The sequence below is a fragment of the Portunus trituberculatus genome, chromosome 34, assembly GCF_017591435.1.
Source record: "Portunus trituberculatus isolate SZX2019 chromosome 34, ASM1759143v1, whole genome shotgun sequence".
In the NCBI taxonomy this organism is placed as follows: Eukaryota; Metazoa; Arthropoda; class Malacostraca; order Decapoda; family Portunidae; genus Portunus; species Portunus trituberculatus.
Window position 1 is genome coordinate 6683701 of NC_059288.1, and position 27559 is coordinate 6711259.

The window sequence follows — 27559 nt, forward strand, 5'->3', positions numbered from 1 at the left end:
TGAAAATTGAATTAAAACTGGAAAATAAGGAAGTATTATAAGTCAAAGGGTTATGAAGGACAAGGGTCAGGCTATGGGTAGGATATGAAGATTGTAGGATGGTAGGATAAGGAGGAGAGCACCGCAGGACACGAGAGGAGGAGGAGGAGTCAGGTAGCGGTGGTGTCTGTGCTCAGTGCAGTGGGGAGTTATGTCTTCCCTGCGAGGCCTCATTTTAGGGGGAAAACAGGCCCGCATTCACCCTCTGCTCGTCAAAGTACTACCCAATCACTTCACGAGGCGGAACTGCAGCCAGGTGAGTTATTTAACCCTGCCCTTTACCTCAAACACAAGAAAGGGAGCAGGTATTAACAGATTTTTCATGTGTTTTGCTGAAACTAATAGATATTTCTTGCTCTTAATGGATTATATGAGTGATATCAACATTTTTTTTAGTGCCTTTGTGAGTCTAGGTACTGTGGGTTAAGGCAGGAAAGAGGTATGGGGTCAGGAAGTGGCTTGGGAAGAGGTTAACCCAGTTTTAGTTTATATTAATTACACCTTTTATGGGATTAGTATCTCCTCATGTGTGTTATTTGATTCAGTCTCGTGTGTTCGTGATTGTGTGAAAGGAAGGTGAGATAAGAGAGTGAAATAGTGGAGAAAGAGAGGAGAGAGGAGGAAAAATATAGAAAGACATGATTAATCGGTTATTTATGCATAAGTTTTGGGATTAGAGACGAATTTTGTGAATAGATTGATAGTACAAAGCAAACCACAGGGAAGAGTAGTCATCAAGGCCAGCCTGTCCTTTTAAACACAAGGTTAATATGTTTAAAATAAGACAGGGATGAACAAAGCTTGGCCAGTCAGCTGATGTCTTCAGCCGAAGCCCAAGTCGTTGAAACAACTTAACAATCCGAACACATCACACAAGATCGAAAACTATGATCTCGAAAAGTGAACACTCAATACGGCTTCATGCTAAAATAAGACACGAGGGTTACTGAAACATGCACGAAACAGTGATAACCTTAAACCAAAGTCACCGCCAGGGGACGAACACTCTTACGTAATGACAAGACTTGCATCATAATTTTCTACCCAATATTTACGTCACCGCTACCTAACCCTACACACCACGAGGCCAATAAACACCCTAGATCCCTACACACATAAAATCCAAGCCTATTTGAAGCTACAAGGGCGGGGTAGAGGAGATTTGAGGCTGTAAGGCGGTCAGGGTCAGATTAAGGCCGTGTGTTTCTTCTTCCTTATGCCGACCAGCCGGTGACCAGAGAGGGACTTAGGACACTTGTAATGCTGCTCCCGTATTAACTAGAAAGGGAAGAGGAGGAGGAGGAGGAGGTGGGTAAAATAGGGTGTCGATTATGTAAGAGTATAAGAAGGAATTAAGGAGAAGGGAAGGCAAAATATGTAAAGAAAGATAAAGGAGGAGCAGGAAGACGAGAGAAAATGGAATGCACTGGGAGGAGGAGGAGGAGAGAGGAAGTAATGAAGATAGGAGAGGAGGAGGAAGAGGAGGAAATTAATTATAGAAAAGGTAAAGGAGAAGAAGGGATAGTCACGAGAGAGGAAAAAATAAAGAGGAGGGGAAATTATACGTATACTGAATCAAGAATAAAGAGAAGAGGAACATGCCAGTGGAAAGAAGGAATAAGAGGAACAAGAGGTAAAGGAGGAAAGAAATGTCAGAAAAGGAAGATGGTTGTAGAATATATGACACGGGCAGAGCGAAAAGGAAGAGGAGAATGACAAATAGAGAGAGAGAGAGAGAGAGAGAGGCAGTAAGATAAGGTATTTTCAGAACTTTGAAATCGTCTCTCTCTCTCTCTCTCTCTCTCTCTCTCTCTCTCTCTCTCTCATGTGACTTATATGTGTCACATTGACGCAACATACATACGAGTATAGCCAGATGCTCTCTCTCTCTCTCTCTCTCTCTCTCTCTCTCTCTCTCTCTCTCTCTCTCTGTGTGTGTGTGTGTGTAGGGCACGAGGAAGAGAAACGTCATTTTATTCAATTACACACACTCTCTCTCTCTCTCTCTCTCTCTCTCTCTCCTTCCTTCCTAGGTACGCGTACAATGGGGTCTTTTCTAAGTTGTTCAACGAAGGAAAGGCAGGGCGGCGTCTGCAGTCTATTTATAGGGACTCTTAAAAATATACCCCGACCCTTTTCTTTTAAGCACCATCTCTATATCTCGCTATCTCGTGTCTTATTGTTTCGATCAGCTGGCTTATTGTTCGTTCGCTGGTGGCTGCTTTGAATGTGTACAGGAAGGAAGAAGGAAGAAGGAAGTTGTACAGTGCGTGTTCTTGGTTGTGTCGTGTGTTGAATGAAGTGTGTTGTTCTTTCAGTTATGTGTTCAAAGGCCACAGAAATGCATTGTCAAGGTTGTTTTTCTTTTTTTCTTGTTCAGTATCGTAATATTTTTGCTTGGCTATCGCTACTTTTGACAACTTGTTAAAGAATTGTAAAAAGCTCACGTGAAAACTATCGTACGTGTAAGGTCACAGATATGAAGATGTGATTTAGTCCTGTCTTCATTAGCAGAGAATATATATTTATAAACTATTATTAAAATCGTAAACAATTAAAACACGCAATTTAAACCACGGTAACTCGGAAATGTTGCTAAACTATCACTAGAATCATGAAGAAGGCGCGAATTTAAAACCAAAAGCAACTCAAATTTTGTGAAACTATTCTTAAAATCATGAAAACCACACTGAAAAACGCAATTCATAGCCACGGCAACTCAAATATCGTTTAACTACCATTCAAACTACGGAAACGAAAACACTAACAATTAAGATGCAATTTAAAACCACAGCAACTCAAATTTTGTCAAACCACTCATAAAATCACACTAAATAGGCGTAATTCACAACCACTGTAACTCAAATCTTGCTAAGCTACCATTAAAACTAGGAAAACACTAATAAGATATATTTTTAAACCACAACAACTCAAATTTTATCAAACCAGTCATAAAAATCAAGAAAACACACTAAAAAGACGCAATTGACATCCACACAACTCAAATTTTGCTAACCTATCATTAGAACCACGAAAACACACTTATAAAATCACAACAAACTTAGAAATTCAATGCAATACAACCAGAATAACGTAAAATACCCTTGCAAACCCCACGGACACTTTCCAAGGCCACGGAAACCATTAATCACGTTCTGACATGTGTTTGTAGCTGTTATTGATGTGAAATTCTAGTTAAAGTGACCGTGCTCATGAAAACATCCCTGAAATTATCTAAAATCATCAAAATGCCCTTGAATCTCTCTCTCTCTCTCTCTCTCTCTCTCTCTCTCTCTCTCTCTCTCTCTCTCTCTCTCTTGGCTTCATTCCCAGTGTGCTCACCTGACATGTTCTCATTCCAATGTTTATTTCTTTGCATACCGTATCATGTTTTATATTTTTACAAACTTTATTATAAGATAGGTACATTTGTTATCTTCATTTGTGACTAGTTTAGCATATTTTTTTCACTATTTTACAAAGAAGTTAAATTTATACTGGTGCTTTGGAATATTTTATCTGAATTCCCATGTTTTGTGCAATATTCACAATAGAAATATGTAAATAGCAAAGAGTTAAAGTTTCGAAGAAAATATATAAATTACTTGAATGATAAGAAACCCTAAAAAATAATAATAAATAAATGAATGAATGAAAACATAACTTCTTTCTTTCCTTCAAACAATACGCAAAATAACAAGAAAACTTACAAGAAAGGGAGAAAAATGAAAGCTAACAATCCTTCCTTCAGTGAAAACCACCACTGAACTTCCTTCCTTCCTTCCTTCAATGAACCACTAACCTTCCTTCCTTCCTTCAGTGACAACCACCACTAACCTTCCTTCCTTCCTTCCTTCAGTGACAACCACCACTAACCTTCCTTCCTTCCTTCAATGACAACCACGACCAATCTTCCTTTTCTTACCACTACCACTAACTCCTTCCTCCACTTACAACTACCACTAACCTTCCTTCCTTCCTTCCTTCACTTACTACTACCACTAACCTTCCTTCAGTGACAACCACCTCTAATCTTCCTCCCTCCCTCCCTTCAAACTGCACAAAGTAACCAAACAACACCACAAAGAAAGGGAAAAAGAAGAAATAACACAAAAAACTCCCTGAAAAGAAGAAAAAAGAAAAAAAAGAAAATAGACAAAATGCTCCAGTGACATTTCTTCCTTCTTCCCTTCTTACCACAAAGAAAAAGAAAAAAAGGGAAGAAAATTAACACAATATCCACTAACCTTTCTTCCTTTTTTTTTCCTTCATACAAATAAAAGAGAAAAAGGAAGAAAATAAAGAAAAAAAACACCACTGACCTTCTTTCTTCTTCCCTTCATATAAAGAAAAGAAAAGAAGAAAATAAAGACAAAATACTCTACTTACCTTTCTTTCTTTTTCCGTTCTTCACTCAAAAAAGAGGAAAACAGAAAATAATACAAACACTACTGAGCTTTCTTCTTCCTTCCTAAAAAAAATATATATATAGACAAAATACTTTACTTACCCTTCGTCCTTTCTTCCTCAAGCGAGTCAAGAAGTCAGGCAAATCTCCGGACTTTGGGCTCCTGTTTGACATTGATGGCGTCATTATCCGAGGCCAGCGCATCCTGCCGTCCGCCCCAGAGGCCTTCACGCTGCTGGTGGATGATGATGGCAGGTTCCGAGTCCCCACCGTCTTTGTCACCAATGCGGGAAATGCACTGCGGAGTCAGAAGGCCGAGCAGCTGTCCAAGTGGCTAGGGTTACAGGTGGGTCAATTTACCTAGTTGTTTGTTACAATGTTCAAATGGGGCTCATAGTGACCTGTCTCCACATCTACATGCCATTCCCTTTAGCATTAACACACACCAAACTTCCCTCACCTTCCTTTCCCGTCACAGGTTCACGAGGACCAGGTGGTGATGGCACACTCCCCGCTGAAGATGTTTGACCAGTACTTCAACAAGGAGGTGCTTATCTCTGGCCAGGGCCCCACTACAGAGATAGCCCACAATCTTGGCTTCCTCAACACAACCACCGTGGACGATCTCTGCCTCGCCTTCCCCCTGCTGGACTGTGTGGACCATAAAAAACGTTCTGCAAAGGTTATTGTCTCAAGTGTTCATTTCTTTCTCTCTGGTGTTTGAGATTATTTGTTCTTGATCTCTTAGGTTATTGTCTCTTAAGTGTTCATTTCTTATCATGTGCTGTTATAAGGTCTGTATTTTGAGATTATTTGTTACTATTCTCTTTGGTTATTGTTTCTCTGAATATTCCTTTTTTTTTTTGCTCTCACCATGACAAGTTTGTAAGGCCACAGAGATGACTAGCAGGGTTTTCAAGTGTTTCTGCAGTTAATAGTGCAGAAATCTTGTCACTTTGCCTCTAGAATCATAAAAGCACCTTAAAAACTCATGTAAACTTAAATAAAGCCTTTTGAAATAGTGGAGGTGAAGTGCAGAAATGTTTGAGAATATGAGCCTTAATTAACCTCACCCACCTTCTCCTGGCAGCCTCCCGCCACCCCAGCACCCAAAATCCCAAAGATAGACGCTGTAATGTTATTCGGGGAGCCAGTGAGGTGGGAGACGTCACTGCAGCTCCTCCTTGATGTGCTCATGACTGACGGGGACCTGATGGGCGCCCCGACTGCTCCCTACCCTCATCTCCCCATCCTGGCCTGTAACATGGACCTGCAGTGGATGGCGGAAGCTCACATGCCGAGGTAAAAATTGTCTTCCTTGTCTTCCATTTTTTGTGCAAGGGAAAATGTTCATGGATAATAAAATGAGGGGAAAGATATCCAAGAAGCCCATATGCCAAGGTGAATATTGTCTTAATATTTATATTTCTTTATGTAAGGAGACCAAGTTTTTTTCTTTTTTTGCTATGGCCTATAGTGCCTGTAGGCATACTTGAAAAGTATCTTTGGGAAGCGCTGTTCAGCTTCCAACCATTAGTGGCGCAGGCAGTTTTATTTATAGTGGCCCATATCACCACCCAAGTGCATCTTTGGTGTAACCACCTAGCACCTGGGTATCATGGTGACATGTAGCTAACTTTAAACCACTCGACAAATGGCAAAGTTTTTAAGGCTGTACGTGATGGGATTCAAACCTACATGTGGACGTCTGACTGTCTCCTTTAATAAGGGTAATAAAAAGAGTGAAAAAATGGCCCACCAAGATGCCAATGCCAAAAAGAAAGACCGAAAGTGGCATTAAAAAACTGGTCATGGAAAATAATGTAAATAACCCACAGATAACTCATCTAACCTAACCTGACCTGACCTGACGTGACCCCACTGTGCAGGTTTGGCCACGGTGCGTTTCTGCTGTGTCTGGAGGCGCTGTACAAGAAGGTGACGGGGAAGGACCTGATCTACACAGCGCTGGTGGGGAAGCCGTCGGAGATCACCTACTACCACGCCGAGACAATGGTGCAGCACCACGCACGCTCCATCGGCATCACTCACCCCATCACCAAACTCTATGCCATCGGGTACGCACTGTGATGAGGTTGGGTTAGGTTAGGTGAGATTAGGAATGTCTCAGCTAAGTTAGATTAGGTTAGGTTAAGTCAATACTGTGTTTATTAGGTTAGATTAGGCTATTAATGTGTTGGTTGGGTTAGGTTTTTCCTCCCTATTGCCAAATTCTATCTATGCCTTTCGGTCTGTACTGTAATGAGGTCAGGTTAGGTTAGGTTAGTACTGTGTTAGGTTAAGTAAAAACAGTCGTAGCAAGGTTAGGTTAGGTTTGATATCCTATCACAGAGTTCTATGTTATTCAGTCTGTACTGTGATTAAAGTTAGCATGCATAGGTTAATATTTTCTAAGCAAGGTTAGGTTAGATAAGGTGAAAACTGTCACCTAGGTTAGATTAGGTTCCACCCCCCATTTAAACTGTATTATTTGGCCATTATTTTCTTGGTGAGGTTAGGTTAGGTTAGGTTAGAATAGAATAGAATAGGTTGAGGTTACATTAAGTCATTATCTTGGCTAGGTTAGGTTAGGTTCCTCTCCCATCTAAACCTTATCATTAAGTGAGTTACAACAAAGTACAAGGCAGACACAAACATCACAACAACCTCACACACTAACTTTACTTCAGGTTTCAGGAACAATGTAGATATAGACAATGAATCATACTAGTGTACCTCAGATCCTATAAACTATAACTTGGTAAACACACACACACAGCAGAGGCATAGAAATATGGAACAATTTGGGTGAAACAGTAGTTCGAGCAAGAAATATTGATGACTTTAAGCTAAACTGGATGATTATAGATATGGAGACAGAACAGCACAACCATCAATCTTTTTCCTGTAAAACACAACTCGGTAAATACAACTAGATAAATACAAACATAGGTAAATACAACTAGGCTAATACAAACATCGCAACAACTCCACACACTAACTCTGCGTCACATTCCAGGGATAACGTTCACACCGACATCTTTGGCATGAATCTTTACCGCGAGTACGTGCGTCGCCACCGCCACAGCAAGAGTCAGGTGGCCATGCAGGGTGCGCGGGGCCTTGACCTCTCCACGCAGGACTTCCGAGGCCTCACAGCAGACCAGTGTTACTCTGTGCTAGTCAGGGTCAGTCTTTCCCTCTCAGTCTGGTGTTGTCTTGTTTTGTTTTGTCTTGTTTTCATTTTTTCTTTTTTTCTAATCTTTTTTTCTTCTAGTCTTTCCCTCTCATTTTGGTGTTGTCTTGCTTAGGTTAGGTTAAGTTAGGTTGTCTTCCTTTGTTCTGTTTTGTCTTATTTTCTTTTTTCTTTCTTTTGGGGGTGTTGTTATAAAAGATAGGTAGGTTTTCATTTTGTCTTTATTTTTGTCTTTTATTGTATGTGTCTTATCATTATTTATCTTTTTTATTCTTTATTTCTTGTGAGTTGTCTATTGTTATTTGTTTATCTCTGTCTGTTCTTGTTTTTTTTTCTTTCCATATGAGTTGTTTTTCGTTGCTTGTGGTCTGTATTTTGTTCTTTTCTTCTTCCTTCTCATCATTTTCCTTTTCCTTCTTGTCATTCTCACATGCCCTTTTTCTCCTCATTATCATTCATCTGTTTGTCTTTCTTATCCTCACCTTCTTTCTCCTCCTCCTCATCATTATCATTCTTCTTTTCTTCTTCTTTCATCTTCATCCACCTCCTAATATCCTACTTATAATCACCTTTGTCCTCCTCCTCTGCATAATCATTTCCCTTTGTCTTATTCTCACCATCATTCTCATCTTCTCTGTTTTATCCTCATCTTCATTCTCCTCATATCTCCTCCTCCTCTATACAATCACCTTCCCTGTCTTTTTTCTCCTCTTCATTCTCTTCTTCCTCCTCTGCATCATCACCCTTCATCATCTCCTCACCCTCTTTTTCTCCCTTCAGACTGGAGTGTACAATGAAGAAAACGGAGAGCAGCTGCTGGAGCACTCACCGCGGGACTTCCTACCCATTGAGGCCAAGCTACAAGAGCCCTCGCTCACTGTGAAGTGTGTGCTGGAGGCCATTCACACCATATACCAGAGAGAGAAGTTTTCATGAAGTCCCCGTTATTGTCTCCATCAAAGAAAATGTACCCCCTGTCTCCTGCCCCACTCTCTCTCTCTCTTCTTTCTCTCTCTCCCCTCTCCATGAAAGATATTGTGCCATAGTAATGTGAGTGAGGGTTCAGTGAGGTTGGCCTGTGTGGTTCGCCCTTGTGGTTTCCTGTGGTGTTTATGTTAGGGGTCTCTATTGTTGTTCTTGTTCTTTCTCTCTCTCTTTTTTATTTTTTATTTTTTTGTGGTGTCATGTGATGTTTATATTAAGATCTATTTCTGTTCTTGTTCTTTCTCTCTCTGTCTCTCTTTTTTTTTTTTTTTTTCTTGTGTTTATATTAGGGTTTATTTTTGTTCTCTCTCTCTCTCTCTCTCTCTCTCTCTTTTGTGGTTTTCTGTGTTGTTTATATTACGGTCTCAATCTTTTTTTGTTGTTCTTTCTCATTTTCTTTCTTTTTTGTAGCGTCCTGTTTCCTGTTTCTATTTTGCTCCTTCCTAATTTATTTTTCTCGTTTTGTTTTTGTCTGGCTTTCTATCTGTTCATTTTTCATTTAGTTTTCATCTCATTCTCTGGTCTTCTCCTTTTTTCTTTTCTTTTCATCATCATTATTCATTACTTTGTCTTTGGTGTCCCTCATCATTGTTTATTTTTTCACTCATGATTTATTTTTCTTCATTATACATATTTTTTTTTAGTTAGGCCATTATAATTCCTTCTGTATTCCTTTCACACCATCTGTTATCGTATTCCGTTCCATAATTCTCTATATTTTATCTTGAATTAGTAGGAAGCATGGTTCTAATTACCTCAGTAGCGTCTTGCAAAGTGCCAAGGTTTTCTCTTTTCAAATTTCTCCTTTTTTTTCCTTCTTTGTATTTTATCTTTTTGCTGAATTGTCACATAATTTATTCCATTTATTTCAGTACACTTGCAAAATCAATCCTTTAATTCTTTCTTCTCAAATTTCTCCCCTTTTATTGTATTCTTTTTGTATTTCTTTACATTTCACCACTACCTCAAATTGAGTTAGTTTATTTATTTATTTATTTTTTTTTTCATCCTAGTAAACTCTTGCAAATTAATCTTTTCTTTTTTCTCTTTGTTATTTCTTCCCATTTCCTTCCAAACTCGCAGGAATGTGATGTAAGATTGGTACTGTATGTTAACTTTTCTATTGCAAAGTGACATAAGATTAGCACTTTCAAACCCATCTTTTCTCTCACTTCTCGTCTCCTCCAGATCTTGCAGGAATGTCTAAGATTGATATGATAACCCCAAATTTTCTGTCTTCATTTCTCTCTGAACTACAATTGTAAGAATGTTATGTAAGATTGAAATGGTAACCTGATTTTTCTAACCTTTCTTCACTTCCTCCTTATGTAAGATTGTAAGATTGGTATGATAATTTCTCTCTCTCTCTCTCCAAACTTTCAAGAGTGTAATGTAAGACTGAACGAGTAGCATGACTTTCCTATCTCTTCATTTCATCTAAAACTTCAACGTGTGTCATGTGAAACTGATATTATAACTTCAATTTATCTCCTTCAATCTCCAAACTTGCAAGGATTTTATGTAAGATGGAAATAATAACTCTCTCTCTCTCTCTCTCTCTCTCTCTCTCTCTCCAAACTTTGCAGGAATGTTGTGCAAGACTAGCATTCAAACTTCACCTTTCTGCCTCTTTTCATCTCATCTTAGCATATAGAATTGTGATACAAGACTGGCAATCTACTTTATAAGTCATCAGGGCATTGAGTGGCAAGCTATTCCTCCTCCTCCTCCTCCTCCTCCTCCTCCTCCTCCTCTCCTGACCACTAAACAAGAAGCAAGGGACAAACATTTACAATCTTCAACAAAGTCAAAGTGTGATACAAGACTTGACACATTAACACTTCCACTGCAATATATTTTTTTTCTTTTTTCCTTTTTTTTTTTTTTTTTTATCTAGAAGAATTTTCAGGTCATGAGGAAACAAAACAATGGTGGAAAAGAAAGTTATATTGAAGATGCTAGTTCTAAAAGTCATCCAAGAGAATAAAAAAAAAAAAAAAAAAAATTATGAGGTGTCTTAAAATATCCCTCTTGAGAATTATCCAAGAGAGAACACCCAAAAAATAAGGGTAGGATCTTGAAATCTGCCTCTTGAGAATTTTCCAAGAGAGAATATGAAAAATTATGAGTGACGTCTTGAAATCTGCCTCTTGAAAAATTATCCGAGAGAGAACACCAGAAATTATAAGTGATGTCTTGAAATATACCTCTTAAAAAATGCTGAATTCATAAGCACTAGGATAAACTCATGCAAAACCAGGCAGAGTTCAAGAATTAACCAATAAATCCTCAACTTTAGTAAATTAATCTTTCTTTACGAACTGGCATTTTAGTGACCATTTATTTACCTTGTTTTTTTTTTTTTTTTCCCTGGACACCTCTTACATAAAAAAGGGAAAATATTTAAGATCACATGCAAGGAAAAACAAATTAAAGACAAGATTTTCCAGATTAGTATAGAATCAAGAAGGTCAAAGTGTCTACAGAACCAGAAGAGACAGCTGTTTAGGCCCTGCAAGTGTCTATAGAACCAGGAAGATGCCAATGTTAGGTCTCAAGATGCCTGTAGAACCAGAAAGATACCAATAGAACAGAGAGATACCAATGTAGAGTCTAGAGATGCCTGTAGAACTATAAAGACAGCTGTATAGGGAACCAAAATGACTATAGAATGAGTCTACAGGATCTGAAGATGCCTATAAAACCAGAGAGATGCCAATGTAGGGTCTAGAGGTGTCTGTAGAACCATTAAAGACAGTTGTATAGGGTCCAAGATGACTATAGAACCAGAAAAGACAGTTAGTATTTATATCTAGAGGTGCCTTTAGAACAAAAAATGGCAATGTCAGGTTTCAAGATGTGTATAGGACCACAAAAGAGTTGTATAGGGTCTAGAGGTACCTGTAGAACTAAAAAGATGCCAGTATAGACTCTAGAGATGCCTGTAGAATAAAAAAGACCCATAAAACAGCTTGTGACGAAGGAATAAAGTGGCATAAGCAGTGGAAGAGTTAATAATCAAGACAGACAGACCTAACCTAACCTAACCTGACCTAACTTGACTCCAAAAAACAGCCTGTGATGAAGGACCTAAGTGGCATAAGCAATGAGAGTGTTAATAATCAAGGTATAGACAGACCTAACCTAACCCAAACCTTACCTATCCTAACGTAATGTAACCTAACCTACTTCTTCCCCTTCTCTGCATCAAATGAGTCGGTCACAATTGTCTACACAATCTCAACGAAGGACAAGTGTACGAGTCAATCACTAGTGCCAGATGTGATGGTGTGTCCACGTAACTCAAGTCAGGTGTGAAGTGAATTTGTCTTTTTCCACTGTGTTGTCTTGTGTTATGCTTTGCTCTCTCACCATGACAGTTTTCCAAGGCTACAGAGATGACTAGCCAGGTTTTCAAGAGAGTTTCACCTTATAATTAACTGGAAATCCTGCTAATCCATCACCACAATGATAAAAATACCTTTATAAACATGAATATCTTTAACTAGAGCCTTTGGGAAGCAGTGATGTTGAGAGAGCAAAGAGCAAAGAGTTTCAGAATATGTTACTGGCCTCCCTGTTGTGTTGAGAAGAGTCTGGGTTTGTGTGGCTTGGCTGGGGATCAACTGAGGGAGAGAATGTTTTGAGTTGTGTGTTTTAGTTAGAAAGATGATGCAATGTGAAACGAGAGGTAAAATGTATATTGTGAATGTTTTAGAGGTAGAAATGTGATGTGATGTGCAAGGGAGATGAAAATAGATGAGTTATGAGAGCTTTATAGATAGTGAAGCTTATGTGATGTGAAACTGAGAGGCTAGATGTATGTTATGAGTGTTTTAAAAGATAGAAGTGTGATGTGACATGAAATTGAGAGGAAAATAGATATGTTATGAGTGTTTTAAGATTACTATTTTTTAGATTTAAGAATGAGTAAGAAATATGCAAGAGTTCACTACATTGGACACATATGGTGAGGTGATGTGAAGCTGAAATGAATGATGTATGTTCTGAGTGTTTTAAAGATGGAAATGTTACGTGATGTGATACTGAGAGGAAAGTAGAGGAGTTGTGAGTGTTTTAAGATGAATATTTTTCAGCTAGAGAGGTGATGTGATGTGAAACTGGAATGAAAATTGTATGTTGTGAGTGTTTTAAAGATAGAAATGATATGTGATGTGCAATTGAGAGGAAAAATGTATGAGTTATGAATAATTTAAGATAGAGAAGCAATGTGATGTAAGTTTGAAAGGGGAAATTGATGTGTGATGTGAAATTGAGAGGGAAAATGTGAGTTCAGAGCATTTTTAAGATGGAGAAGCAATGTGATGTAAGGTTGAGGGGGAAAAAATGTACAGGTCTTTTTTATTTATAAGATTGTGTGCTGATAGAAAGATACAAGACTGAGTGGGTGAATATAAGAGCTTTTGATGTTCTTTAAGATGTAAGAACAGGTAAGAAACATACAAGTGTTCATCACATTGGATGCTAAACTCAGAAAATGTGAAAAAAGTACAGAGGATTAGAGTGAGTGGTAGGGAAACACAAGGTGATGTAAGGTATGTACTATATTCCTTGACCTTTTGGTTATAAAAAAGAATATAATATAGCACACACTTTGCATCATACTGTGTTTCCCTACCACCCACTCTACACACTTGTCGAGATAAATAAATGATTACTCAGAGAAAAGACAGAACGTAGAATTCAGATACAAAAACAATGGAGATATGGGAGACAACACGTGGCTGACTGAAATAACGTTCCTTGCACTGACGCACTCACACACTTCACACCAACACATTGATGCACTCACACACTTGACACACCAACACACTGACGCACTCACACACTTGACACCCCATCACACCAACACATTGATACACTTACGTACACACTTGACACACCAACACACTGACGCACTCACACACTTGACACACCATCACACCAACACACTGATGCACTCACATGCTGAACACACCAACACACTGATACACTCACACACTGACCTAGTACTGCTCTCATCCTTCAGTGACTTAATCCTGTGCAGCTGCTGATGTAAGATACCTTCCCTCACACACTGCCCTTCCCTCCCCGTTAGCTGACAGATCTGTAAGGAAGCTTCAGTCAGTGATAGACCTGATAGAACACAGCCATTTGTAAGAAAACATGAAAATATCACACTTGTAGCTATAGACACATTAATCTGCCATACCTAGCAGTGTAGTGTGGGTCTGTAGTGCTGTGCTGTGCTGTGCTGTGAGGTGTACAGGCACGACCCACTGCTACGTGTACGCTCCCCCGCAAGATAACAGACATGCATAGTTTGTATACCACATATCACCCCCAGAACGAAGAAAATAAAAGACTTATTATCGCAATTCTCCGCTTCTTATTCACCTTGAAAGAGACCGTACCTTCCAAAAAAACGTTAAATCACAAATACAGAAAATAAGAAGACATTATTGCACTTCTTTGCTTTTTTCACCTTGAGAGCACAGGAATTGAGAAGTTATTGCAGTTCTTGACTTCTTTTCTTTGTAACACCTTGAATCATGAATAATAGAAAAGTAGAAGACATTATTGCAATTCTTCTATTGTTATTCATTTTGAGAGCACAGGAATTGAGAAGTTATTGCAGTTTTTTTACTTCTTTTCTTCGTAACACCTTGAATCATGAATAACAGAAAAGTAGAAGACATTATCGCAGTTTTTCTTTTCTTATTAATTTTGAGAACAGAAATTGAGAAGTTATTGCAATACACTCGACCCTCGAAACAACGGACAAATGCATGCACGATCCTGTCTGTAGATTGCAAAAGTCTGTTCTTTGCAAAAGTACGTAAAAAACTGTATAAAATGTAAGTAAAATACTGTGTAATCATTGAAAATAATTAAAGCAGTATTACAGAGCATTAATTACAACAAATAACCTGAAATAGATGACATGAGCATGGTCAGTTTAATAAATATTAGTAAACAATACAGAAAACAAAGTTCTCTCACCTTAATACGAACAGCAGGATTATTTACATATGTACAAGGACCTAGAACACTTGTTATTCTAGGCCAACAGCTGATGACACGACCGACACGCCACCTACCGGATAATAATTTGCCGGGAACGGACAATCGCGCGCATTTTAATATTCGTCTGTAGATTAAACTGGACTCCAGAATTTGTCCGTAGTTTCCAAAATTCGTTGATGGGAGGTCCGTTGTTTCGAGGGTCAAGTGTATTGACTTAGTTATCTTCCTTACACCTTCAATCATGAATAAACAGAATAGAAGACATTATCGCAGTTTCCCGCTTGTGCTGGTGATGGGTTGGAGTAGAAACAACTTGGGTCTGCTCCTGGTGTTTTATTGATAATTACATGCTTGCTGGAAGCGTGGAGGCTTGATAGTTGAACGGCCGTGGTGAGGCTTTGGTAGCGGGCTGGCCGTGATGAGTAATTAGAAGTCTAAACCACTGGAGTCAGGCGGTGCAGAAGTAGGACTGGCTGTGCAAGGACCACAGCAATGGGTCACGGCACTGCAGCAAGACATGGCCAGCCAGAACAAAGGCAAGCGTGAGCCCTCTCCCTAAGCTGTGTTAGGAGAGACTGCCGGGGGGTCTGCGGAACACCCACCCCCGCAGCACACAGAGTAACAATACTGCGCGTAAGAAAGTAGTCTGTCTATCACACGCTTCTTATTCACCTTGAGAAAATTAAATGCTATTGCAGTTCTTCACTTATTTATCTTCTTTGCACCTTTAATGAAGAACACAGAAAAAATAAATGAAAGAAGAATTATTATTGCAATTCTTAGCTTATTCATCTCTGCACCTTAAGAATACAAACAATGAGAGATAATTGCAATTCTTGACTTACTCATTTTCTTTCCTTTCCTCCTTGTCTTCTGTTGTGCTGAAAACTTAGACACACTTTTTCTATCCTGCATCTTTCATCTTAGACCTTGTAAAGAATAGGACTGAGGCAGCTTGTTTCCCCTTTGTGTTCTGCTGTGCTGGGAACTCATACACAAGATACAAGGCAGGAAAAGTCTAAATAGATGAAAATTTCTATGACTTTAAACCTTGTAAAAAAAAAAAAAGGACCATGGTAACTTGTTTTTCCTTTGTGTTCTGGTGTGCTGGAAACTTAAAGAAAAGATACATGGCAGGAAAATTATATAAAGGTCCAAATCTCTTTAAATCTTGTAAAAAAAAAAAAAAAAAAAAAAAAAAAAAGACTGAGGTAAAATAATGTCCATGGTCTCCCTTGTGTTTTGGTGTGCTGGAAGCTTAGAGACAAGATTCACGGCTGGAAAATTCTCTAAAGATCCAAATTACTCCGAGTTGGACATTTAATGGGAAGCGATGGAGGGAGGACAAGGGAGAACAGATGGAGAACTGGTGGAGAAGAGGACAGTGACAAGACCAAACACGCGGATAACAAGTAAATCAAAATGTCAACGCCTCAATGCCCAAAGACATGCCAGCACCAACACACACAGGTAATGATGCTGAAATAAAACTGGAGACAGAAGAAATAACAACAAAAAATGAGAAGTGAATCCATTGGCAGTGAAAAATATAGACTGTGAAGGAGAAAATCAACCTTTCAATGCCCAAAGACACGCCAGCACCAACACACACATAATGACACTGAAAAAACTGGAGACACGAGAAATCACAAAAAAAAGTAATTACGTCGGCAATAAAAAAAATAGACCGAGAAGGATTAAAATCAACCAACCGGAGAATTTTCAGGAGTTTATATTGGAATAAAACACACATGAGGAGTGAATGCATTGGGTGAATAAAAAAATAAGACTGGGGAGGGATAAACTGATAACGTGAGCATCTACTGGTGTTAATAATAGCGTTGGTGTGTGGCTCAGGGGCTCTGGTCGTCCATCACCATGTCCTCTATGATGAGTGCCGAGGACTGGCTCTCTGAGTGGCTGAGGGAGTCTCCGGCCACGTCTGACGAGTGCATCATGGGCTGACCTGTAGCGGGAGGACAGATGTCAGGTGGTAAGGAGTGAGAGAGAAAGATATACAGCATGGAAAAAATAAAGATAGAAATAGTAATACAGGGAAAGAAAGAGAGAGAGAGAGAGAGAGAGAGAGAGAGAGAGAGAGAGAGAGAGAGAGAGAGAGAGAGAGAGAGAGAGAGAAACATTAGAAACACATATACACTACCATCATCATCATAAGACAGATAACAACAACAACAACAACAACACACACACACACACCACTTTTAAACCCTGACACATAAAAAAAATAAATAAATGAAAACAAATAAATCACACACCACCACCACCACCACCACTACCCCGCCTCACCTATACTGGACCCGAGGAGGTTGGTGTCACTGAGCGGCTCCTCGGCAGACGCTGGTGTGAGGTCGCTGGTGTTGGTGTCAGTCCCCACCAGCTCTGAGGGCAGGTCCAGGGCCGGCACGTTGTCGTCTCCTGAAGAAGGGAAGACAGTGGTGTTGGTGATGAGGAAGACAGAAAGAAATGTTGAGAAAATGTGTGTGAGAGAATAGATAACAAATGGAGAGAGAGAGAGAGAGAGAGAGAGAGAGAGAGAGAGAGAGAGAGAGAGAGAGAGAGAGAGAGAGAGAGAGAGAGAGAGAGAAAGAGAGAGAAAACACAACACAAACTCACACACACACACACACACACACACACACACACACACACTCAACACAACACAACACCCACAACACACCCTGGAAAGTTGGCTTCTGTGCCGTGAGCTGCTCCATGACGGTGTTGAGGAGGGTGGTGGCGGTGGTGTGGTCACGGTGCAGGGAGAGTGCCTTGTGCAGGGACACCACAGCCGCCTCATAGTCCCCCACCAGCGCCTGCACAAGTCCCAGGGCTGAGTAAGTTGATGCCACGCCCGGACATAGACGAAGGGCCTGCAAAAATTGAGTTAGGTTTTGTTGTACACTTGGAATAGATAGATAGATAAATAGATAGGTAGATGGATGGATAAATAGACAAGAGAGATAGATAGATTCGGACCGCCGTGGTACAGTGGAACCATGCATGCTTTGGGGTCCGAGGGGTATCCAAGCTCACGGGTTCGAATCCTGTCCATGGTCTGAGTGTAGGTTGGGCTTCCTCCCTCGGGGCAATGGTTTCCTAGCGGGTGGGCTTTGAGATATGAGGTACCACAAAAAGTATCCCCTTTAGCCCATAAATTCCTGTGAAAAGCCCACATGGTATGGAGAAAAAAAAAAAAAATAAATAAATAAAAAAAAAAAATAAAAAAGATAGAAATACAGATAGAGGAATAGATAGATAGATAGATAGATAGATAGAAATATAAAGACAGATAGATAAATAGGTAGATAGATTTTAATGACCACAAAACATTACTAACTTAATATGGTATCAACATTAATCTGGTCCAAACATAACTGAACTTATAGTATGATAATATTGTATAGTATGTCAGATCAGGGTAGGTTAGTGAGTGAGTGAGTGAGTTGAGTGAGTGAGTGAGTGAGTGAGTGAGTGAGTGAGTGAGTGAGTGAGTGAGTGAGTGAGCAAGCAAGCAAGCGAGTTAGTGAGTGAGTGAGTTAGTGAACAAGCAAACGAGTGAGAATGGGTGAGTGAGCAAGTGAGTGAGGGAGCTGTGTGTGTACCTGCTGGTGGAAGTGGATGGCCTCCTCATACTTGGCCAGCTTGCGACAGGTGTGTGCCAGGTTGTTGTGCAGTGCCGCCCACTTCTCCGGCACCACCGCCACTGCCACCCCGCCCTCCTCCACCAGCCCCACCGCCTTCCTCATGTAGGTCTCCGCTACACCATACCTGAGGGAATAGTGGGGTGGTCTGAGTGAGGCAGATGGATGCACAAACACACACAAATGCAAACACACACATACAAACACAGATGCACACACACACACACACTAACATAAATACACATACAAACACACACACAAATTGCTTTTTATAAACACAAACACACTCTAAACTACACACAAATACAAACAGACACACCAAAGATAATAGAAACCAAACTTACTCAAAATTAAAAACACTCAAAATACACACATACAAAAGAAAAAAATAAATGAAATAAATAAATAAATAAATGAATGAATAAAGAATAAATATAAAAAATAAAACAAAACAAAATAAAAACATGAAATCACACACACAAACTCACTCCTGATTACTGAAGGCGACCACCCCCAGCTCATGAAGAACGAAGGGATCAGACGGCGCGATCTCCAATGCCTCTCGGAAAAACTTCTCGGCAAACTTTGGATTATTGGTGAGTCCGTATTCCATGCCAATGTAGAGGAGGGGCAGGTGACACCCCTTCATGAGCTGGGCCGCCTTGAAGTACGCTGCCATGGCCTGATCGTGCTCGTTTTCTGCGGCAAAGGAGTGGCCATACGCAATCCAGGCTGGCCCAAACACGCGGTCCAGGGTGGTGGCCTTGCTCAGGTACCGGCGGGCCTGTTCGTTCTTACCTGTGCAGGGGAATGGTATAGGGTGGTTAAGTTAGGTTAGCTTAGGTTAGGTTTGGATTGGACTGGATTAGGTTAGGTTAGGTTAGGTTTTGATGTGATTAGGTCAGGTTAGGTTAGGACTGGATTAGGTTAGGTTAGGTTTGGACTGGATTAGGTTAGGTTAGGGGAAGGAGAAGGGCATTACTAAGGAGAGGAGGAAGGGTAAACTAGCAAAGATTTTATTATTATTATTATTTATTTATCTCAACCTTCCTTCTCCATTCCTTCTGAGTATTCTCTCTCACACACACAGACACACACAGTACCCACCTATGAGATAATAATAGCAGCCCACAGCAAACCAGGCAAGGGCATTCTCAGGGTACAGGTCCACCAGCTTGTGTGCCAGCAGAAACAGAGCTGAAGGGAGGGAAAAGCAGGCCATAATATTGTGGTTTGTGCTTTACTTTCATTATAACACTCCTCTCTCTATCTCATCTTATTAATAATCATATTTTTATTCTAAAATTTCTTTAAAATTTTCTTAATTATATTTTCCAATTTCTGGTAAACTTTTTTTTCAATTTTTTTCTTTATCTTCAATCTCATTTTAACATTTCTTTATTTACATTTCTCTCTAGTTAGTTTTGTAATATAATTCTTCTTCTTCCTATGATTCAAATATTTTTTTCTTCTATTTCTCTCTAGTTAGTCAATCTTTCTACTATCAGTCTTACTTTTATTCAAACATTTCTTTATTTACATTTCTCTCTCATTAATTTTGTAATATAATTTTTCCTATGATTCAAATATTTCTTTCCTTCTATTTCTCTCTTGTTAGTCCTTCTAATATCAGTCTTCCTTTCATTCAAACACTTTTTGTTTACACTTCTCTCTAGTTAATCTTGTACTTTAATTCTTCCCACAGTTTAAAATATTTCTTCTTTCCTTCTTTTCCTCTCTATTCAATATCTTCTCATTCTAACACTGCTTTCCTGACCTTTCTCTCTAGTTAATCTTGTAATATTCTTCCTACAGTTCAAAATATTTCTTCTTTCCTTCTATATTTTCTCTGGTTAATCTCTACTCACTCTACACTGCTTTCCTTAACTTTCTCTCTAGTTCATCATGTCATACCAATCCTCCTACAATGCTAACATTCTACTTACACTTATCTGCCACTAATGCAATGACAATAACCACTCAGGAACTGGCATCTAAGTGAGCCTTTCTGTTTAATGGATTTTTGTTGCCCTTGATGAGATTTACCCTTACATAAATAAATAAATAAGAAAAATAAACAGATCTCAAGGTGGATGAATGAAGTGGAGTGTCCAAGACTTACTGTTAGCCTGCTTGAGTTCCACCAGGCAGGAGATGTGGATAGGCAGGCACTCGGTGTGGTAAGGGTCCTTCTTCAGCACCCTGGTCATGAGGAACAGGACGTAAGAATTGGTGAAAGAACATAAACATGTCACCACAGCCACAGGGAACAGAAGAGCGTAAGAACAGGAGAATGAGAACATAAGAACATCAACCTGGCCACAGAAGAAGATAACAACAGGATGAGAACACAAGAACATCATCACAACCACAAAATAGAAGAGAAGAACAAGATAAGAGCATAAGAACATCACTATAGCCACAGAGAATAATTGAACATAAGAATAAGAGAAAGAACATAACAAAAACATTGCCATAGTCACAGAGAACAGAATAGCATCAGAACAGGAGAATGAGAACTTAAAAAGATCACCACAACCACAGAGAAATAAAGGTCAATAACACAGCATAAGAACATAACATCATCAGGTCACAGAGAAAACAGAAAAACAAGAACAAAACAAAAATATTATCTAGGCCAAGCTGTTTCTGAAAAGTTGTAGCTGTTAAAAAAAAAAAAAAAAAAAAAAAAAAAAAGGGAGAAAACAAGCTGTGTGAAAAGTTGTAATTGAAAAAAAAAGGAAGAAAAAAGAAAGTTGCAAAAAGGATTAATCTCACAGCAGCATTTAAAGATCTCAAGGAAAAGTAATGGATGATGAAAATATAAATAAAAATCTCTTTAAAATATTGTAGATGAAAGACACAAACACACACACACACACACACAGATGTAGTGTCAGCAAGGAGTGTGCATAGTTTTAAAGAAAAGTTGGACAAATGTAGATATGGAGATGGGGCCACACGAGCGTAATGCCCAGGCCCTGTAAAACTACAACTAGGTAAATACACACACCCACCCACCCACATACACACACAGCAACAATTTTATCACAGCCCATAGCAAACTTACTCCTGTGTGAGGCGATAAGACTGGGAGAAGTTGCAGTTATAGTACAGCTTCTCTGCCTGCGCTGTGAGGAAGTCTGCATTAGTGGCCAGCGCTGCAATAGGCTGTGGGATGACCTGGTTCGGGGAGCAGTACTTGTTGGTTCTCGTCTGGTACACAGCGCGAACCACGGCCCCCTCTGGTTCGCTGCACCACCCCGACAGCTGTACGGAACTCAAAAGGTCTTGCTCTGAGGGGAAGAACGGACAGTGTGGAAGTGTGGAGAAGAAAATCGCATCGGAAACCTTGTAAAATTTAGTGATAAGGGAAAAATACCAGAAAAACATTAAAAATCATGAACAATTACTATTTCAACCACACCAAGCTTTACTACCACACCTATTCCAACCACATTATGCCCTTCAGTACTGGGACACATTTTTACCTTGTGTTTTGGGAGCAATTAGACAATTTTATTGACATTAACAAGTGCCTATGAAGGTCAGAAGGTTAATGGCCACAGCCTTCACTATTTTAATCCCCTACATGAGTTTCTGAAGCTTACGTTGGGGATTAAAATAGTGAAGACTCTGGCCATTAATCTACTGACCTCCACACACCCTTCCTAATGTCAACAAAATAGTCTAATCATATACAAAACTCAAGGTAAAAAGGTATCCCAGTACTGAAGGGGTCAAGCTTTCCCTGTCCCCACCAGCCCAGCAAGTCTGTCTCCTCACCCTCCTTGGCAGTGAGCATGTGGTGTTGAGTGAGTGCATTAATGGCCTCACAACACATGGGGTCAGCCTGCAGTGCCACCTGGAAGCTCTCAGCAGCCAGCGCCCTGTTGTCTGTCGCCTCGTAGATGTAACCCTTCAGTAGGTGGGTGGAGCAGGTTGTCTGGGATGGAATATGTGGTGTTAATCATGGTGTGGTGTGGATTGGGTATGGTGATGTTTTTGTGGTGTATTGGTGATGTGGTGGTGTTTTTATGGGGTATTGGTGATGTTATACAGCACGCCCTGTCCTACACTACCATACCCTAACTATCTGTGGTAATAGTAGTGGTGTGGTGATGTTTTGTGGTGTATTAGTGGTGGTGTGGTGATGTTCTATAGTGTACTGGTGATGTGTGGTATGTGTCATGTAACCCTTCAGTGAGTGAGTGGAGCAGGGGATCTGGTGACATGGTATTAGTGGTGATGAGGTGATGTTCTGTGGTGTACTGGTGATGTTTTGTGGTGTACTGGTGATGTGTGTTATCTGTTTATTTTTTTATCTAAGGAAATGTTCTTTTTATCACTTTTTATAATGCCAAGGCCACCAACAATAACAACACCCAAGACACAGTGCCACTTTTTGTTGCTCTTGGACAGATCCCCTTATTACACAGGAAAAAAAAAAAAAAAAAAAAAAAAAAAAAAAGAAAGGAAGGAGGAAGAAAAGAGAGAGAAGCGCACACACACACACACTTGCTACTCACTTACATAAAAAAAGAAAGGATAAGAGAGAGAGAGAGAGAGAGAGAGAGAGAGAGAGAGAGAGAGAGAGAAAAGAAAGAAAGAAAGAAAGAAATAAAGAAAGAAAAACACACACACACACACACACACACCAACACCGCCACACTCACCGACATGACGTCATCGATCTCCGGCACAGATAGCATCTCTCCTTTCACCTTGTTGGGCGACATGTTGTTGTTGTCGTTGTGCTCCAGGATGTTGAGTGCAGATGGGTACTCCCCGACCTCATAGTGGCACAGTGCAACCAGGTATCGGCATGTCAGGTTCTGCAGGAGGATCGTGTGGAGTTCGGAACCTTCTCTCTTTTTGAGGTTAACCATTTTTTTCTTTTTTTTTCTTTAGTTAAAGAAGGAGAACATTTTGTCATGCATTATCTTTTCTTTTTCTTTTTTGCTTTATTTCTTTTCCTTCTGCAGTTATATATTTAAGAAGAAAATGAAAAAAAGGAAAAACAAAAAAGACAACTAATTAAAAGAACAAAAACAAGGGAAAAATCTATGAAAACCAGAGAGAGAGAGAGAGAGAGAGAGAGAGAGAGAGAGAGAGAGAGAGAGAGAGAGAGAGAGAGAGAGATGGATTAGCCTTACCCGGAGCAGCTTGTGAGTGGTGAGGAGGACAATGGCACGATGGTACTGCTTGGTGAGGTAATAAGTTTGTGCCAGCCAGTACACGTCAGCCGCAGCACCGCCACTCAGACTCACCACCTTGTCTGCCCAGAACATTGCCGTGCGGTAGTGGTGCTGTGGGGGAGACAAGCTGCTGGTGACTCGTACATGGGGCTAACCTGACTATTGGGGACTAAATACACAACGCAATGCAAAATAAAATAAAATAGAATAATAAATAGATTGATAGATATGTAGATAAATAGATGAACAGATAAGTAAATAAATAAATAGATAAATATAGATGCACAACGAAGATACATAAATAGCTAGATAAATAAATATAGACAGATATTACACAGTGCAATGAGGAGAGCTGGACGGTTTGCTAATCTTGACATGATTCCACAACTCAAACAAGGCTGCCATTATTATTTTTCCGGCAGTGTCTTAATTTACATGTCCCGCCTACTCTCCTTGACTCCCGGCTACCCCTTCACAGCTCCTCCACCACCCAGCTGATATGACGTCACATAATGATGCCACACTATTGGTAAAAACACACACACACACACACACACAACATAACAACACAACACGAAACATAAACACACACATAAGCAACACAACAACACAACACCAAGCACAAACACACAAACCCACAACACAACACAAGCACTAACACACACTAACACACCAAAATTCAAACATGGCCCTAAGAGAGACAAACTTCACCCTCAATTTACCGCTCTACCACGCCCTCCCGGACCTTTATTTCCCCTCACACACCTCCCCCCTGGTCTCCCCTCATCTCACCCTCTCGATGGCACTCCGCACGACCTTCCTGAACTTCTCCAGGTCCAGGGACTCTGCCGGGGAAGTAGGCATGGGCTCCACCTCCTCGGTCATTATTTACATCGGTGAGACATAGATGGTTAGTGTAGAGACGCCGCCCCTCACCTCATATGAAGCCAAACCCACTCACAGTACTGAAGCCACTCCGCCGCCATCTTTGTACGTCACAGCTGAGCAAGAGATGTTTCCTTTCTTTTTTATGTAAGAAGTGGATGAAATTAAAAGAAAAGAGTAAATACTGAAAAAATAGAGGCAAAAGAAAACAGGCCATGAATTTTTAGTGTGATTAGACGAGTTATTGACATTAGGAAGGCTCTATACAGCTCAGAAGATTAATGGCCAGTCTTCACCATTTTAATCCTCGCATAGGTTATTTAAGTATCAAAAATCAAACACTAGACAGTATACACAACAAGGATACAAATATTTCAATAAATAAATACACATATTGCACACCTTATTGCCTAAACATCCTACAGTCTGGGGGCAAACTGAGGACATTCCCTGAGTATATCCCTGAGAGTGGTTGAGTCTAAGAGATAGGGAGTTAACAGTCATAGGAAGCTGGAAATACAGAAACAAGTATGGGAGTTCCTGAGTTTATTCGACAGGTGTGAAAATAAGAACTTAAAATGAGGGAGGCTGCGAGGGGCTGTCGGTCCTACACGTGGCAGTCCCTGTATGAGCAAAGCTACTTAATAAGGAGTAGTAGTAGTAGTAGTAGTAGTAGTAGTAGTAGTAATCGTAGTAGTAGTAGTAGTAGTAGTAGTAGTAGTAGTAGTAGTAGTAGTAGTAGTAGTAGTAGTAGTATGGACTATATAAAAAAAATCAAAAGAAAAAAAAAATACTTTTCAAACAAAACCACAAAAATATGCATAAAAATAATAATGAATGTAATAAAAATAACATGTAACAGTAGTAGTAGTAGTAGTAGTAGTAGTAGTAGTAGTAGTAGTAGTAGTAGTAGGAGGAGGAGGAGGTGGTAATAATAGTAATCTGTAAATTGCATGAGAGAGCCCCGCCCCACACACACACACACACACACACACACAGTGGATAGAGCGCTGGCTTCACAAGCCAGAGGACCGGGGTTCGATTCCCCGGCCGGGTGGAGATATTTGGGTGTGTCTCCTTTCACGTGTAGCCCCTGTCCACCTAGCAGTGAATAGGTACGGGATGTAAATCGAGGAGTTGTGACCTTGTTGTCCCGGTGTGTGGTGTGTGCCTGGTCTCAGGCCTATCCGAAGATCGGAAATAATGAGCTCTGAGCTCGTTCCGTAGGGTAACGTCTGGCTGTCTCGTCAGAGACTGCAGCAGATCAAACAGTGAAACACACACACACACACACACACACACACACACACCGAGTAGTGTAGTGGTTAGCACGCTCGACTCACAATCGAGAGGCCCGGGTTCGAGTCCCGGCGCGGCGAGGCAAATGGGCAAGCCTCTTAATGTGTAGGGTCTGTTCACCTAGCAGTAAATAGGTACGGGATGTAACTGGAGGGGTTGTGGCCTCGCTTTCCCGGTGTGTGGAGCGTGTTGTGGTCTCAGTCCTACCCGAAGATCGGGCTATGAGCTCTGAACTCGCTCCGTAATGGGGAAGACTGGCTGGGTGACCAGCAGGCGACCGTGGTGAATTACATACATACATACATACACACACACACACACACACACACACACATATACACGCACATCCACAGCTGTTTCCTTCATTTCTAAAGGCTCGCCTGTGTGTAGGCTTATCTCCAGTCACGTGCTGCAATAATGGACACTTGCCTCGTTACGTGTGTCTTCAATCAGTATGTTGGCCACGTCCCACGAGTGTTCAGTGGGTCAGGAACTAGTTTGGCACATTTTCAAAGCCTCATTTCAGCTGTCATGTTTATATTCGTACGGCTGGTATAACTAATCCATCTCGTAGTCATGTTTTGCTATTTCTTCTACATTTTTACCATATTTTTACCCTTTTCACAACATTTTCTGGTTTTTAATGCATCTCATAGTCATATTTCGCTATTTCTTCTACTTTTTACCTTGCTTTTACCTTTTTCTCAACTTTTTTTCTATTGTTTAATGCATCTTGTAGTCATGTTTCGTTATTTCTTCTGCATTTTTACCTTTTTTCTCAACTTTTTTCTGGTTTTTAGGTAAGCGAGGAGATGTTCCGCGTCTGTATTTGCATGTTAATATCCTTGTGACTCATCGTGTGCTCTGATTTACTTTTTTTTTTTTTTTCCTACTCATTTTGTACCTTAATTTGACCCATATTCTGAACCACCTCCGCGTCTCGACCACACCACCGTCACTATTTTCACAGGGCTCCAGTACCATGATACGTGTTTTTATATCTATTCTGCTTACTATATGGTGATTTTAAACAGCTTCAGAAACTTACGTGGGGCCTATAACAGTGAAGACTCTGGCTATTAAATTTCTGATCTCCATAGACCCTTCCTAATGTCAATAAAATCGTCTAACCTCACCCAAAACTCAAGGTAAAAAATGCGTCCCAGTCCAGTTAACAAGTTTTCTGCGTTATCAATAGGAAAAATACTCTTTAGAACTCGGCTAATCGTCTCTGTGGTCTTTGGAAATGGTCGTGGAGAGAGAGAGAGAGAGAGAGAGAGAGAGAGAGAGAGAGAGAGAGACTGCCTTACCACTTCGCCTGCATCATTTTAACGGAGTTTTTGATGATTTTAGTGACAGATTAAGAATATTTATGCATTGATAACATGAAAACCTCTCTCTTCTTCTTCTTCTTCTTCTTCTTCTCTTCCTCCTCCTCCTTCTTCTTCTTTTTCTTCTTCTTCTTCTTCTTCTCCTCCTCCTCCTCTTTCTTCTTCTTTTTCTTCATAATTGCGGTGACTAGAGAGCAAATAAATGTGTTTTGATTCAACGAAGGGTGTTTTGGGGTGGCTCTGGTGACAGATTAAGAAGATTTATGCATTGATAACATGAAAACCTCTCTTCCTTTTCTCCTCTCCTCTTCTTCCTCTTCTTTTTCTTCATAATTATGGCGAATAAAGAAAGATAAAGAGCAAATATAACTGGTTTGGTTCAGTGTTTTGGTTCAGTGTCTCGGTTGGTTCACGCTGCATAGAACAGTAAACACTTGTCAAATCACTTCTGCCTCCACACCTCTGCTATTCTCCTATGGCTCTGGTTGAGGTGCTACGGAGTTTTAATGGCGTTTTTTTACGGTTCTAGT

The 27559-nt window shown here is 40.1% G+C and overlaps 2 protein-coding genes across 2 annotated transcripts; one reads left to right on the forward strand and one right to left on the reverse strand.

Moving 5' to 3' along the window:
* Window positions 1-121: 121 nt before the first annotated feature.
* Window positions 122-14005, forward strand: LOC123512800 (haloacid dehalogenase-like hydrolase domain-containing 5). The gene is made up of 7 exons (XM_045269391.1): window positions 122-295; window positions 4572-4793; window positions 4926-5129; window positions 5538-5749; window positions 6337-6525; window positions 7467-7635; window positions 8424-14005. The coding sequence occupies exons 1-7, from the start codon at window positions 191-193 to the stop codon at window positions 8577-8579; spliced, it is 1257 nt and encodes a 418-aa protein (XP_045125326.1). The 5' UTR covers window positions 122-190; the 3' UTR covers window positions 8580-14005.
* Window positions 14006-16370: 2365 nt separating this feature from the next.
* Window positions 16371-24463, reverse strand: LOC123512568 (cell division cycle protein 16 homolog). The gene is made up of 12 exons (XM_045268994.1): window positions 24307-24463; window positions 23473-23625; window positions 22993-23151; window positions 22103-22262; window positions 21387-21612; window positions 20439-20518; window positions 19424-19513; window positions 18805-19114; window positions 18278-18443; window positions 17353-17545; window positions 16962-17090; window positions 16371-16620 (listed from the first exon to the last, which is right to left on the reverse strand). The coding sequence occupies exons 1-12, from the start codon at window positions 24397-24399 to the stop codon at window positions 16508-16510; spliced, it is 1872 nt and encodes a 623-aa protein (XP_045124929.1). The 5' UTR covers window positions 24400-24463; the 3' UTR covers window positions 16371-16507.
* Window positions 24464-27559: the final 3096 nt, after the last annotated feature.

Coding starts and splice junctions, on each gene's coding strand:
- LOC123512568 (XM_045268994.1), bottom strand. CDS start 24,399: ATGACCGAGGAGGTGGAGCCCATGCCTACTTCCCCGGCAGAGTCCCTG. Junction 23,152..23,472: donor CCACTCACAAGCTGCTCCGG/GTAAGGCTAATC, acceptor ATCCTCCTGCAG/AACCTGACATGCCGATACCT. Junction 19,514..20,438: donor GGAACTCAAGCAGGCTAACA/GTAAGTCTTGGA, acceptor CCCTCCCTTCAG/CTCTGTTTCTGCTGGCACAC.
- LOC123512800 (XM_045269391.1), top strand. CDS start 191: ATGTCTTCCCTGCGAGGCCTCATTTTAGGGGGAAAACAGGCCCGCATT. Junction 5,750..6,336: donor GCGGAAGCTCACATGCCGAG/GTAAAAATTGTC, acceptor CCCACTGTGCAG/GTTTGGCCACGGTGCGTTTC. Junction 6,526..7,466: donor ACCAAACTCTATGCCATCGG/GTACGCACTGTG, acceptor GTCACATTCCAG/GGATAACGTTCACACCGACA.